This window comes from Oreochromis niloticus, linkage group LG22 (assembly GCF_001858045.2).
Source record: "Oreochromis niloticus isolate F11D_XX linkage group LG22, O_niloticus_UMD_NMBU, whole genome shotgun sequence".
Taxonomy (NCBI): Eukaryota; Metazoa; Chordata; class Actinopteri; order Cichliformes; family Cichlidae; genus Oreochromis; species Oreochromis niloticus.
In genome coordinates, this window is record NC_031985.2 from 32,967,968 (window position 1) to 32,982,963 (window position 14,996).

The following is a 14,996-nucleotide window of genomic DNA, read 5'->3' on the forward strand; positions in this document are numbered from 1 at the left end:
GCACAATTTGTGTTTTGTCCCATTTCTCATTCATCATCTCCTCCTGCTCCTTTTTTCTCATTTCTCCTCACCAGCTGCTTGGGGCTCAGGGCAGCCCCTCCCTGAGTCTTTTTTCCCTATTAAATGGGAGTTCTTCTTCCCCACTGTCACCTGGATATTTGGGTTCTTTCTCTAATATTTTTTTGTATTTTTTCCCAACATAAATGCTCCTGTCAGTATGTCAGTAAGATTAAAAAAACTGTTCATTGAAGATTTACTTGAGTAAAGCATATCTTTAATTAATTGAATTGAATTCAACAAGTTGTGAGGCAAAATATTTGCAGTTTCTTTTTGCTAATAGGTCCAAAATGTCACGGCTCCAACCACAATACCATTCTTCCTAATTCAAATGTAATCTGAATTTGATTAATCGACAGTGTCTGCTATAGTGAGGGGTTTTTTTGCACCAGGAAGAGCATCCGGTGTAAAAATCTGCCAAATAAAGTAGATCAATCCGCTGTGGTGACCTGTTGTGAATAAGGGAGCAGCTAAAAGAAAGTCCATTCAAAGTACTTTGTGTAGCTGTGTGTATGTGTGTGTGTACATGAGCACACATGTGTGTGTGTGTGTTCAGGGAGGTGAAGGAACATATCAGCCAGTGTAACAGTGTGGCTAACTGATGACGAAAAATACATGCGAGACAGCTGTTTGGCTTAAGCATGATCAGGTCCAGTGTTTTTAAAGTTTCAAAGCTGGATTTATACGGGACATAAATGTTGACTGATGCATGAAGTGAACTTGAAAGTGGTGCTTGAATCATGAGAGCACACACAAAACAGATTCGCACCTATTAAATAATGAAAAAATGACAAAATATCTACAGAGATATTTTCTGTACGTTGCACTGAGTGGCTCAGCAGCAGTTCACCACAGGACTCACTGAGGAGGGCGGTGTGTTAGGCTCAGCGGGGATAGGGTGGATCTGGAAGGCCCGTGCTCTGTGGTAAAAAGCACTGGCAGGGCTTGAAGGGGGAGATCTGCTTCTATTGTCTTTTAATGAGAGCCTTTGATGTGGCCCTACTGTTTGCTGTTTGTACACCTGGGTCACTACGCCTGCATTCAGATGAGCTGTCTGCTGGTGGAGGGGAGGCGGGGGGCGCGATTAGGCATATTCCAGGTAACACTTTCCAGTCAGCTGCTGCTGCTCTGCCTGGCGTGGGAAGGCAGTAAAAGCAGCTCAACCCCCTTTGTTTACCCCCCCTACTTCTGTTTACGGTGCAGGGAAGCTTCCCTAACACCACCTCTCACCTATAACGCCGCCTGTCCTGCAGACTCCACGGACACTCAGAGAGGTTGAGGCAGCCTGCCGGGGCTCACAGGCTGTCATGCTTCCTTGCAGCCGAGAACGAAACGCCTGTTGGAAACAGGATGTATAAGACTGAGGAACAAGGCATCAGTAAAACTACGATACAGAATCAAAGAAGAGCTTTGTGACAGCAGCAGACGAATCAACAGTGTGGAAACCATAGACAGGTCATCCTAGTGTTAGGAACACATTGCAGTTACATCTGAACCTAGAAGATTATAATAAAATATATTCTTCATCTCAGGAGCTTCACTTGGTGGTAACATTTAAAAAAAAAATTAGTAAGGCTTTTCCAGGGAGTTATAGAAAACACCTGCATTCCAGAAGTTGGCCCAGATGGAGTAACTCTGGTGGCTGGGTAACGTATAAAAGAGCATCACTGATAACTGAACCGAATATTTACTGATCAGCTGCTTACTTAACTCATTATTAAAGTTTAATTACCAACAAAAGTAGCTACACAACTAGTTCATCTGTCCCCAACACCAGATCACACATCTTATAAAGGTGGAGGTCTGTCTTTCTCCAACTATGGAGTTTTTAAAAGAATGACGTAAAAAAAAGATATTTCTCAGCAATGTGAGACACAACATTGTGTTTTGGAAACAATATGTCAGTTACTGTGGACGGTCCACAGACCTAACTCTAACCCATTTTTGTGAGCACAACTGTTGAGAAACATGTTAGCCTATGAAATTCTGCGCGTGCTTTCGACTGGCGCTAATGTCATTAGTGCAAGTGATCAGTTTTGTTTTATCCTCTCTTCTTTTGAAGGCCATTTATTTTTCATATTTTCACATAACTGTTTAAAATGAAGACAGATTCTGAGATCTGAAAGTTGCAATTCATTGATAAATCCCTAAAAAAGTCACCCGCTAACCCAGAGAGGAAACACTAGAATATTACTTATATGCAAAGTTTAAATGTGAGGCACGATTGTGGTCTTTAAAAATAGTGTGCTCTATCAAAGTTATGTCACTGAAACCAGTGTAAGGAAACACAAAAGTTGCACAAATAAGTTTAAATATTTTTTTCTTTCTTACTTAAGTCAGGAGATTAGGAGAAGGAGCAAGGGAGGGGTCGTATGGTCTCTCTGAGTTTGAACATGATGCTACGTGCTTTCAAATTATAGCTGATGTTCAAAGAGACTTTAACAGAAAATCACGATAATGATGAAACTCATCTTTCTGTTTGTATTTCACCTTTTACCTCGTTTTGTTAGACACACACACACTCACAAAGAAAATCCATATCTTGTAGTGCTTGACTAGAAATCACAGGTTAAGAAACTGTATGCATAACAGCTACAGCACTTGTAGTAAACAGCAACAGGATTCGAGTCATTTGACTTGACTTATTTTCTCTTTCATTTCTTTTTCATTTCATTTCACTGGCATTTCCAGGTTGGCTGCATATATAATGTGCTGTTACCAATCCTCTGTATAAGATGCTGACAGCTCATTGGTCATGCGCCGGAAGGTGACGCCATCGTGTGTGAACATCTCATTTTAATTGTGCATTTATAGAGAGAGAGGAAGTGCTGGCAGAGGAAGAGGGTGATGAGCTCTGAAGTCACACGTCCTCTGACTCTGGGTAAATAATGTTCCCGGCTTGCACCTATCATTATTCCTCTCTCTCTTTAACACTTACTGTTTGTCAGTGCAAGCCGGCCTCGCTCCTTTTGATCTCTCGCTCTGCCCTTTCAGCCCGCTCACTAAAAAACAAAACAAAACAATAAAACTTTCCCTTCCTTCAGGTCTGCACAGAGAGACAGAGAGAGCACTCTGCATCAGGGACTGAGGTTATGAAATACCCAGCAGACAGTGGGGCCTGGTTCAGGTAATCCACCCCGAAATATCTGCTAATATTTACTAATGTCTTTCAAGGCCTCCCAGCACAGCCGAAGTCCATCCCTCTTCAAGTCACAGGGAGATAGGCTGCAGCGTGACCTCACACAGGGTCTGCTGGTAGTATGTGTTTGTGTGCGCGTGGATGCATGTGCACACAGCTGGGGGCTGCAGCAAGGAGATTTAACTGTGTTTTTTCACACACTGGTGTCTGCTGAGCTCAGCTGCTCATATTTGCATCAAGCAACCCCGAAAGAAACCTTCAAGCAAGAAAATCTGCTTGCTTGTCAGCTGGAGCTGAAAAATACACTCGATAACTCGACAGAGTAGAGCTGGAAACAAGCCAAATCACTGAGCACATTTAAAAGTTAACAAGATTTATTTCTAGAAAGTTAATGAAATGGCAAAACAATCTGTGTTTAAGATCCTGCGATTGCTAAATTTTACTCTGTTGTTTGTTAATCCTGGATGAGGGGCCCCTCCTCTGTTCCTCTTCTGGGTGAAGTAATGACAAATTTCGGAATTTGAATGAATGAATGAAGTTTCTCCTTTAAGTCGATGTATTTTTCACCTTTGGACGGCAGATTCATGACAGCATAAACAGCTGTGTCAATGCTCCAGTAAAGGTTCAAATCAAACTAGCCAATGAGACTTCACAAATAGTGTGTTTGCTAAATCATTAAATAGAAAAATGCATGTGTGCTCTTTTTCCTCGCTGCTGTAAGTTAAAGGACTCGTCCTGCAGATATTTTTTATGTAATTCAATTCAATTCAATTCAATTTTATTTATATAGCGCCAAATCACAACAAAAGTCGCCTCAAGGCGCTTCATAATGTGTCCTAAAGAAACTTAATCCCAAAGGAAATCAAGTCTGTTGTTTGTGTTTTCATTATATCAAAGAAGGAATAATTTGGGAAAAGGCAAGAAAGTATTTTATTAAGAAATACTTCAACCTTTATCAGTTATTAGTTTATCAGATATGTAAAAGCTCAGTAGTTCATCTAATACATTTGATGTAGGCATAAGAAACTGTGATTCCTGTGGCCAGCACTTCTCAGATTCGGTTGGGTCAGTTCCTCTAGTGTCAAAGCTCACTCGCTTATCATTAGCATGCCAAAGGTCTCAAGATCTACTGTGGGGCACCTTGATGAAGGCTGGCTGGGCTGGGGTTGGGGGGTAGGGGGGCATTTACTGTCCCCACTAATTCTTTTTATCCCCTTCAAAGGGACAGGTGATTAGGAGAGGAAAGTTTAGATTTCCTGAACTTGAAGTGGAAACGCAAAAGTGACAGACGGAGCTCAGGGCTCAATCCACATCTAGATAGCAGGGGACTAGTGTGTGTGTATGTGTGTGTGTGTGTGTGGGGGTGGGTGTTTGTGTGTGTGTGCTGGGGGGTTGCTCACTCTTTGCTGGTTTGAGATTTAAGGAAACAGCAGTTGGAAGTTGTTTTACTTGCAGCTTTTTCTTCTGTCTTTACAACGCTACAGTTGAAATCAAAGAGAGACATGTCACTGATTGAATGTAAGATGTTCAGTTGTACTGTACTGTATCAGTGGATTGTATGTCATATCGTATAGTTGCATTCATCATATTGAATGTATTTTATTGTATTATATTGTACTGTATTGCATCAACCTATTGTATCATTTTGTAAATATAGTATCATGCTGCATTGCATTGTGTTGTAAACCTCTAGATAAAAAACGGATCATTCATCCCAAGTTTATAAACTCTCACTGAGGACTGAAACACTTTTTCATTCTGTGTCTCTGTTCAGTTAGAACTACTAAGTGCCCAGTTTTTATCATTTGTAGCTTTAGTTACTTCCTTTTAATCTTATTATTGATCATTTTAGTTGCTGCCATTAAATTATTGTCTGTGCACGTTGTGCTGTGTTGGTTATCAGAGTAAGAATTTATTTTGCTGTGCACCAAAAATGCATCACACTTAGGTTTTGTAGTCTAGGTGCACTGCACTTTACTTAGGTACAGTATCTAAAGTCTGTACTACTTTACACTATTAAAATTTTCCAAAAAGAAAATCAAATATATTTGTTTTCACTTTATTTATTTATGTATTAAACAGCATTGTGCTTTCAGTTTTACACAGAAAGGACATGTTACTCAAACGGTTAGTGAAACAAATAGATGACACTAGTTTGTTCCAGCTCTTTACAGCTTTATGCACCTGGACCAGCTTTAAGTATGCGACTATATTTTCCACATGTGGAAAAACTTTATCAGTTAAGTTAATATAATAAGAAGTTTTGCTGCCTCAATCTCGTGGCTGATTTGATGAATCTTTCTAAAGGCTGTGACATAACTACATAAGTAGCTGATGCTGTTGCCATAGTGCCAGTCACAATAGAAACAGGTAAAATCTTGGTAGATTTTTCCCAGAACATTGGCACATAACCCAGCATCATGTCAAATACTCAACTTAAGAAACACACTAATCCAAGAGAAGAAGGACAATTTAACAGTGTTCACAGTTAAGAACAATTCTGCTTGTTTTAAGCAATCTATCTATGGTAGATATACATATATACCTCTCACCGCCCCCTGGGGAGTGGTATATGTGCATTTATCAAGTTCAGGTCGTCTACCAGAGGCCTGAGAGTTTGAGGGTTCTGTGCAGTATCTTAGCTGTTCCTGGGACTGCACTCTTCTGGACAGAGACCTCTGATGTTGTGCCTGAATTCTGCTGGAACAACTCTTACCTTCCACATCTGGTTCAGTTGTGCCTTCAGCCTGTGGTACAGCTTAATTATCTTGTGCTCATTCTTTCTAATGTTGCTGTTTGTTGGGATTACAACATCTATCACAGCTGCACTCTTCTGCCCACTGTCCAGTCACAGGACACCCCACCCCCATAACAAACAAACAAACAAACAAACAAACAAAAAACATTTTATGTATGTGTATATGAGAGAGACAAAGAGAGATAAAGAGGGACACTGTATGTTTTCTCTTCCCAGAGCTGACTCATCTGCCTGCCTGTGTTTACTTCTTTAGGCCAGTGCAGTCCTCTGGAAAATATGCATCCATATAACTGTCCCTTTGTGAAGCACCAGACCTCTGTAATATTTCTCACCTAGGTGAGTGTGTGCTGATGCCAGAGCACGGCCTGAATCAGTTAACCCTCAGCTGTCTGTGCAGCACAGTATGTGTGTGTGTGTGTGTTTGTGTGTGTGTGTTTGTGTGTGTGTGTAGAGAGAGAAAAGCAGTGGGAAACCTCAGGTAACTTTTCAAGCAAACTTCATATCTTGGAGCAGACGTTCGCTCACCGTGTGGGATGCAGCTGCTCCTCATCCACACTCTGCCTGTCACCCAGGGAGGATGTTTTCGTCTTGTTTTATGTATCCACCTTCTCACTGGGCAACACATGACAACTGCGTGTTCTGGTGCTGCTACAGAACGCTCACACACGATGCTTGTCAAATGAAATCTTAATTAGGCAGCTCCTTGTGACATGTGTGTGTCTGAAGTGGGTTAGCGGAGCCCGAAGGCCCGGTCGGTGGAGGATCTGTTCTGTATGCAGCCGCTTTTTAACACTCTCTGTGTCTTTCTATCAGCCTTCTGAAATAAAAAGAAAGCGACTGTTGAATGATGCGGGATGGAAAGGTGTGAGAGAACCCCTTTACATTTATGGCCTCTGTAGAACTGGAGGAAGTGGTGTAGTAAAGTAGTCACACTCCAAAGCCCTCACTCAATTCCAAGTACATCACAGACTGAGGACTCAGAGGCAATGAAGAAACAAACGAGAAGAAAAAAGCCCAAAAGGCTGAGATCTACAGCAATCAACTGTGTTTTATTATTTTATATGTTAGAAACCTTTACAATAGGTTTTTCCTCACACCTCGAATACTGAAACACTACGTTTTTTGTTTCGCTTCAGTTCCTTATTGGACATTTATGCAAATTACCGATTTTTTTAAGTTAGCTAATATATCATTTGTATGCTTAAATGCAAATGCAATTAAAAAAATAATTTCAGAGTAAGTTAATGGGAATATCGAACCAACTGACAGTACAGTAAAAAACATTTTCTTAAAACGTGTTGTTAAAAACAAAACATCAAACGTTGCAGTTTTGTTCTTGTCTCTCTGTCACTGAGGTCATTTATTTAGTTCACATGTGATCCTCACAGCACTGAGACAGTCAGCTTTATCTGTCTGTTGATATATTTCTAAATGTAAAGCTGTCCTAAACACATCTGTAAAACCCTTTGAGACTAATGTGCCAACAAAATGAAACAAACATTTTGAACCTGACCTTAATGACATTAATGACCTTAATGACATTAAGGTCAGGTACCCAGTGAGAAGGTTCACTGTTTAATTTCAAGCTTCTGCTCTGTAAATGTGTGCAAATTGTTGCATTTTTACAGAGAAAATACCTCTTTTAGTAATAAAGTACCTCAGATTATGCAATGAGTAAACTGTGTCGCTTTCCCACCATTGAAAACCACATACACAGAATGTCCAGCAGCAGGGTTTATTTATTTTTTAATTAATAAAAAGTGGCAAAAATAAACCATTATAAGTATAAGTATGGTAAAATGCAGCTTTTCTGTGTTATATTATTACCCATCAGAGATTACAATGCTTAACCCCTTAATGCCCAGTTCATCATATTTGATTTGTACAGTTTTTGTGAGTTTTTTAGATTTCTCTATCCTCTGTGATTTTTTCCCCAAATACTAAACAAATTGCATAATAAATAATAAAAAAAATGAATCAAAAAATAAATCAAATATGATGCATGCAAATTAATATTAATTTTTTAAAATACGTGTTAGAAGTTTAATAAATCATTTTCTAGCTGTTATGTTTATTATTTCATGGTTCAGGCATTAAATGGTTAACAATGTGCATGTTGTGTCTAATCTGAAGCAATATTTCAGGACTGTTTAATGTACACATTTTACTGTGTAGATTCATTTTTTAATATTTTTTATGTTTTTTTAATTTTTTAATTTTATATTTTTTATTTGATTTTTTTATTTTATATAACTGCGTGGTGCATCTTTCTATGTCGTATAACTTAAACATTATTTAGATTCTCATTAAAACGATTGTTAATTTTTTTTTTTCTTATTTAACTGTGTTAAGTGTAAAAAATCAGAACGATGTCTTGTCATTTAACAACTTTATGGCACCCATGGCATCATAGCAACAGAGTTTAAAAAAAAAAAAAAACCTTTCTAATTAGCAGAAATACAATTAGAAATAAAATAGTGGGTCTCATATAATTTTTTTCCTGTTTTTGTTTGTTTGTTGTATGTCAGAACAGAAAAAGAAAAGTAAAGGAGCAATTCTAAAACTGCACTAACTTAATTATATTTTTTTCCCATTTTTGTGCTCAAATTTTGCGTTGGGTGTAAATCTTTTGGTTTAAAATACATTACACAGTATTTATTAAATAAGTATTTAAGATCCAGGGCTTCTGAAATATTTAATATCACTGCCATGGAAAGAGTTTCCAGGGCCCATTATGCAAATTCAGCCATCACTTGTTGGGCCATCCACACTTTGGCACGACGGCAGCGCAGAGTCTCCCCTAATGGTCCTCACTCAGTAAACACCGGTCTTCTACCCATGTGGATTTGAGACAACAAAAGATTAGCACTATTTGCAAATATACAACTGAGTTCAAAGGCACGGCTCCCTCTCCTCGCTTCCCTTCTTTTGTTTTGCATGCACAGCTTTGAATGTGTAAGACTTCAGTTGCAACAAGCTGCAAGATATTTTTCTTTACCCATGAAGTTTTTCTTTTCTATCATCGGAGTTGTTTCGTTGAATTTGATGATCCCATAAATTTAATAAATAGATTTTTTACGTGGACTTTGGTTGAAAGAAATATGTGTTTCACGTGTTTCTCTTTCACAAGAAAGAAAAGAAACTGATAAATTATAAAGGAAAGACGTTCGGTGTGAAGTGGGGCGGCGTTTAGAGACGGAGAAGTCTGCCAATAAACCACGCCCCACATCCCCATGAGGTCCCTGAGGGCCTTAAATGAGGAGGCCTGGAGGTATAGAAACCATTATCTACTCGGGCTTGTCTCGCAGTCTTTGAGCCCCTTCCCTTCGGATTTAGGTCTGTTGACACACCTTGGAAATATGACTTCTTCCAACCCTGACCAGCGTCTGGAGCATCTCCTCAGCGCCGTGGAGAGCGAGTTCCAGAAGGGCAGTGAGAAGGGAGACGCGTCCGAGAGGGATATTAAACTGACGCTGGAGGACGCAGACTTATGGAACAAGTTTAAAGAATTGACCAACGAGATGATTGTCACCAAGACAGGAAGGTAGGCCCAGCGTGTGGGGAGACGTGGTGGTGTTCTGTGGGAACGGGGCCGGGCACATTTTACGCGCGGCGTTTTAAATGTGTTTGCAAATTTGAAATTAAATTGAAAATGTATAAAAACACGTTTTTAAATCGGACACACGTGAGCAAAGGAGCGCTGTTTGTGTTGTTTCTGAGGCCTTTGCGGGTTTAAAAGATGGTAATTAAACTCTGTTAAACTGTCTCTGTAAAGTGTAAATTCACAGACCCCTTAAATTCTTATTTTTCTTTTCTCAGGAGAATGTTTCCGGTTCTGAGGGCCAGCGTAACAGGTCTGGACCCAAACGCCATGTACTCGGTACTGCTGGATTTCGTCGCCGCGGACAATAACCGCTGGAAGTACGTGAACGGGGAGTGGGTTCCCGGAGGCAAACCGGAACCCCAGAGCCCGAGCTGCGTCTACATCCATCCGGATTCCCCAAATTTCGGAGCGCACTGGATGAAAGCGCCGGTGTCCTTCAGCAAAGTCAAGCTCTCCAATAAACTAAACGGCGGCGGTCAGGTGAGAGAGAAACGCACAGTTTTAATTATTAGTTACAATAACAGTAACTTAACCCCCCCCCCCCAAACTTTTCTTTTAAGAAACAATCGTAGGATATGTTTAAATATTTAATGACCGTTCTCATTTAGACACACCAAAATGTAGTGTAGTGCTTTTCTCAGACTGTTGGATTACTTTGGAGTTATTACATGATTTGTTTTAATATACGTAATTCAGTGAATGTTATTACTTTCACTTGATATCATTTGTTGTCTTCTCTTGAGTGGAAAAAAAGATGAATAGTGACATCAGTTCCTTTACAGATCATGCTGAATTCTCTGCACAAATATGAGCCGAGGATACACATCGTGAAGGTGGGAGGCATCCAGAAGATGATCAGCAGCCAGTCCTTCCCCGAAACACAGTTCATTGCAGTCACTGCTTATCAGAATGAGGAGGTCAGTGGTGTTAGAGTAGCCTGAGGATAAATCTCCATCTGAAACTGTTATCAGTGCTTACGTGTTTTACATATTGACTGAAATGCTAACAGCCATTTGCTTCTTTCAGATCACAGCTCTGAAGATAAAGCACAATCCCTTTGCTAAAGCCTTCCTGGATGCCAAGGAGAGGTGAAGGCCGAGAACTCAACTTACTCCTCAATGAGTCAAGTTAGCATGCTCTTATGTAGCATCTAATCATGTCTTTTAATTGCAGGAGTGACCATAAAGAAGTGTCCGATCACAGCACAGACAGTCAACAGTCTGGATATTCTCAAAGTGAGTACTGGATGGCATCTTTGCATCAAGGCTGACGCTGGTTGTTATATGTATATATTTTAATTCTGACAGCTTCCATGCGTGACTCAGTTGTACGCGTTTTTTTTCTCCACAGTTGGAGGTTGGTTCATCCCAGGCCAGAGTCCCATCTGCCCCAGCAGCAGCCCCCCTCAGTTCAGCACCACAACAGGCCACTCTTCTGGAACCTACTGCGAGCGCTACTCCAGCCTGAGGAGCCACAGAGCGGCCCCGTACCCCAGCCACTACCCCCACCGCACCACCAGCACAAGTAAGACTCCTAGTCAACGTAGTATATTGATGAAATAAATAAATGAAAGAACTGGAATCAAATTTGATTTGTGGTGCTTTATATTAATTCCAGATAACTACATGGACAACACTTCAGGGGCTCTGCCAACTCATGACAGCTGGTCTGCTCTTCAGATCCCCAACTCCACAGGCATGGGCACTCTGTCCCACACCACCAACTCCACATCCAATTCTAGGTGAGCTTATTTGGTTTTATTCTGCACTTTAGGCTGGGAAATTAGCACTGAAGCAATAAGTCACTCCAACCCTCTTCTTTCTCTGGTCCACAGTCAGTACCCTAGCCTCTGGTCAGTAGCTGGCACCACGCTCACCCCTTCAGGCTCGGCTTCGGGCTCCATACCTGGAGGCCTGACCTCCCAGTTCCTCAGGGGCTCTTCATACACAGGCCTGACCTCCTCACTGCCTGTCTCCTCACCTTCCCCAATGTATGACCCCAGCCTGGGTGAGGTTGGGGTCGGGGAAGCCCAGTTTGAGAGTTCCATTGCCAGGCTGACTGCTAGCTGGACGCCTGTAGCTCAGACCTACTGAGCAGCTGAAGCTACCTGGCCAACATCTACAGGGGTCGGAGGCATTTGGAGCAGGACCACAGACATGAACGCAGCTCCTGGAGAATATGTGGAAATTTCACCACGTCTAAAAGGATTTTGTGAAACAGCTTAGAGCAGAGGAGGGCAAATAATTTTCCCAAGGAGCCACATGAGAAACTGGGACTGTTGTGGAGAGCCACACCAATTTGCCTATAGAGTGCGGCTCTCCATAACAGTCCCACTTTCTCGTGCAGCTCATTGGGAAATAATAATTGCCCACCCCGAGAGATATTTGAACAAGATGACTTGAATAAAGCTGAGAGAACTTTGAAATTGAAGACAATCAGTCAGTTTCCCTCTAAAGAGATAAGCTTTAGAATAGCTGCACAGTCAGAAATTATTGCTCTTAGTAAATCCTCTATGCTTATTGCATATTTGTTACATGGTTGTGTGGTGTCACCACCCAGCTGACATCACACAGCTAAAGTGAACTGAACAGTATCTTGATGCACGCTAATCATCCAGGTAAGGAAATCCCCCAAACTTGTATCCCTTCATCTGGATGGAGCGTTGCAAAGGTTTCGTCACTCATCCCAGTGACTTCTTCAATCGTTTCATTTGTATTCTTAACTGTATAAGAGGAAAGGTTCTGCTAATATTAATGTGTATATGTGTGTATATAGAATAAATTAATGTCCTGTGTTTTTTCATATAAATGTGCCTTTTGTGAGTCCAATATAAATGTTCTGTGTTCAGACTGAGCGACATAAGTGCCTTCTACATCTTGTAAGGGAATAAAAAGATGCCCCCTACACAAGTGCCTGTATATATAAGCCTTTCTTATTTGTATCTGGTGAACTCTCTTGAGTTTTATTTATGTCATTTAATAATAAATTATAAATGTTTGTTTTCTCAAATATTTCTTCTTTTTTTATTCTTGGCACCTCATGTTAATGTACAACAATATAACATATATTCATTTCAGCACAGAGAGAAAACTATGAACAAATTAACCTCCGACCCGAACTCTTTCAGTGGCTGCATTTTTAATTTCTCTTGGCTATTTGGGCTGATTGGGACCTAATGAATGTAAAAACAAAGAATTACATGATTTTTTTATTTATTTATTTTTTTACCTAATTTTTGTTTCTGAGAAAAATGAGATCCACATATGAGGACATTCGCTTTAAATTTCGATAGAATAGTGGCAGTATAATGTCCTTGTAAGTGGATATCAGGCCCTTGTATAGCAAAATTTAATATTTTGGTCTAGACAACCCAAAATGTGATGTCCACATATGTGGACGCCAGGTCCTAGGAGATTAAAGATGGATATAATCTTAATTTGTAAACTACATAAACCAAAGAAGTGCCACTGGCTGATTTTTTTTATTGTTAATTACAGTGGTTGATTAAACCACTGGTTTCCTAATGTACCAAACACCCGTTCTTATTTTAGACCCTACAGGTTTTGTTCTCGAGGTGTAACTTTGTGTCGCTTTGCCCTCAACTTTAAACCTCATGAACTTCTGGCCCCGCAACACAACCTTTCTTTAAATACCACCGACCAGATGATTGTACTAAAAGTGAATGTGACTTCTCTGGCGTGACTGAAAAGATGATTTGATGGTCCAATTTCAGAAATTTATAAGGGGTATTTACCATCACTGGCACCCTTTTGTTATAATCTGCATCAATGTGTGACGTACAGTTAGCACCTTCAGAAGTGCATGTGAGGAAAGTCAAAGAACATGGACCCAAAATGCTAACACCTGAATGAAATACACTGGGATATGCTAATTAATGGAACCATTCATTCAAAGTTAGGTATGTAATACTAGCAGGGACACAGTGGAACAAAACCAGAATCTATTCACTGTACCAAGCTTTTCATTTGGCAGCATATTCTGAACCATCATGTTATGATAATGTGCACTGTGCACTATCGTCAGTTGATCCCACAATAGGTGGGTAACTGTAAATGAAAAAAAGGCTTTCATAGTTTATAAATTATTCATAAAGTGAATGAATTTGTGTCTATAAACAATAAGAAGTTTGTTAAATTTCCATAAATGAGTAAATACTCATAAATGAGTAAATACTCATTTAACAGTATTAATTTATGTATTAATTTATGTATTAAATTATATACAGAGAAATCTCAAGATTTACAATAGCTGGAAAAGTGGGTCTGAATAACAGCTGGGACCACAGCTAATATCAAAGTGTAAATTAAAAAAAAAAAGAAGAAACAATTACAGCTCCAGTGAACTCACACAAAAAAGCCAAATTAGCTTTATGATTCAGGTTTCTGGTTGAATCAACCCAATTCCAGGTTTGAGGGGCTTGCACACACATGATGTCAGTGGTGTAGTGTGTGTGTGCGTGCGTGTGTGTGTCAGGCCCATGGAGGTTTTGGCCACAGTACAGTGATGGAGTGGTCCTCACCGAGGTGCAAATGAAGGCTGGCGGGTCACGGGGCCACAGGCAAACAGCAATGAAGCAGCAATGTGACCCACAGCTGGTGGGGCAGATCGCGGCAGCAAAGGTCCCATCATAAAATGTTGATGTCTCCCAACCCTCCACTTTACTGCTGTTCCAAATCCAGGACCATACGGGCTTACTGCATGCAACAAATGGACACAGATGGACTTTTTCCAATTTTATTATTTATACTTGAGAGTATTGAGAATAATCAGGTTAATGATATTTCCATTTTCTTGATTTCATTGTGCACCCTGGCCCTTACAGTGTATCACTGGGTTAGATGAGCTGTCGGGTAAATGGTTTTATGAAGAACTAAGCACACAGTAGCACAGGTGTTCCACAGAGGTCCTTTCTTGGACTTCTGTTATTCACCTCATACATAAATAAGACCCAATAATGTATAGCTGGTTTTTGGTACATACCACAAATATCACCTTTGTTTTTTTTAAAGACAAGATAGATAATTTTTTTGTTTGTAGATAAAGTCAATATCATTTAGATGTAACGGCATGAATGCTATTTAGAAATGATCCAGCTTTCTGTCCATATTCAAATGCTTCAAGGTCACAGAACTAAAGTTGTGTATCTGAAATACCTGATGCCAGACTCACTTGTCAGAATCAGAATCAGAGACTTTATTCATCCCAGAGGGAAACTGAGTTGTCATAGCAGCAGCTCTCATATATGAAGTGTGGAAATAAATCCAGATAAAATTTGACTTGTGTGTACACACGTGTAAAAGTGTTACAAAGTTTACTGTCTGCAGTAGATTATTTACATTCATGCATCTTCATCTCTAGGCTATATTTCATAAATGCCCACTTAATCCTGCTCTCACACACTCTCACATTAGCTGTTC

General features: G+C 40.1%; 1 protein-coding gene across 1 annotated transcript; it reads left to right on the forward strand.

Annotated features, from left to right (window-relative positions):
- Window positions 1-9,182: 9,182 nt before the first annotated feature.
- On the forward strand, window positions 9,183-12,524 carry tbxta (T-box transcription factor Ta). Its single transcript, XM_003443752.5, has 8 exons — window positions 9,183-9,498; window positions 9,774-10,038; window positions 10,341-10,475; window positions 10,585-10,646; window positions 10,732-10,793; window positions 10,909-11,082; window positions 11,176-11,299; window positions 11,393-12,524. Exons 1-8 carry the CDS (start codon window positions 9,188-9,190, stop codon window positions 11,649-11,651), a joined length of 1,392 nt encoding a protein of 463 aa, XP_003443800.4. The 5' UTR covers window positions 9,183-9,187; the 3' UTR covers window positions 11,652-12,524.
- Window positions 12,525-14,996: the final 2,472 nt, after the last annotated feature.

Bases quoted from the DNA above. Each gene is read 5' to 3' on its own strand.
- tbxta (XM_003443752.5), top strand. From the start codon at position 9,188: ATGAGGTCCCTGAGGGCCTTAAATGAGGAGGCCTGGAGGTATAGAAAC. The intron at 10,039-10,340 runs GTGAGAGAGAAA...GTTCCTTTACAG, and splicing joins AACTAAACGGCGGCGGTCAG to ATCATGCTGAATTCTCTGCA. The intron at 10,647-10,731 runs GTGAAGGCCGAG...TTTTAATTGCAG, and splicing joins TTCCTGGATGCCAAGGAGAG to GAGTGACCATAAAGAAGTGT.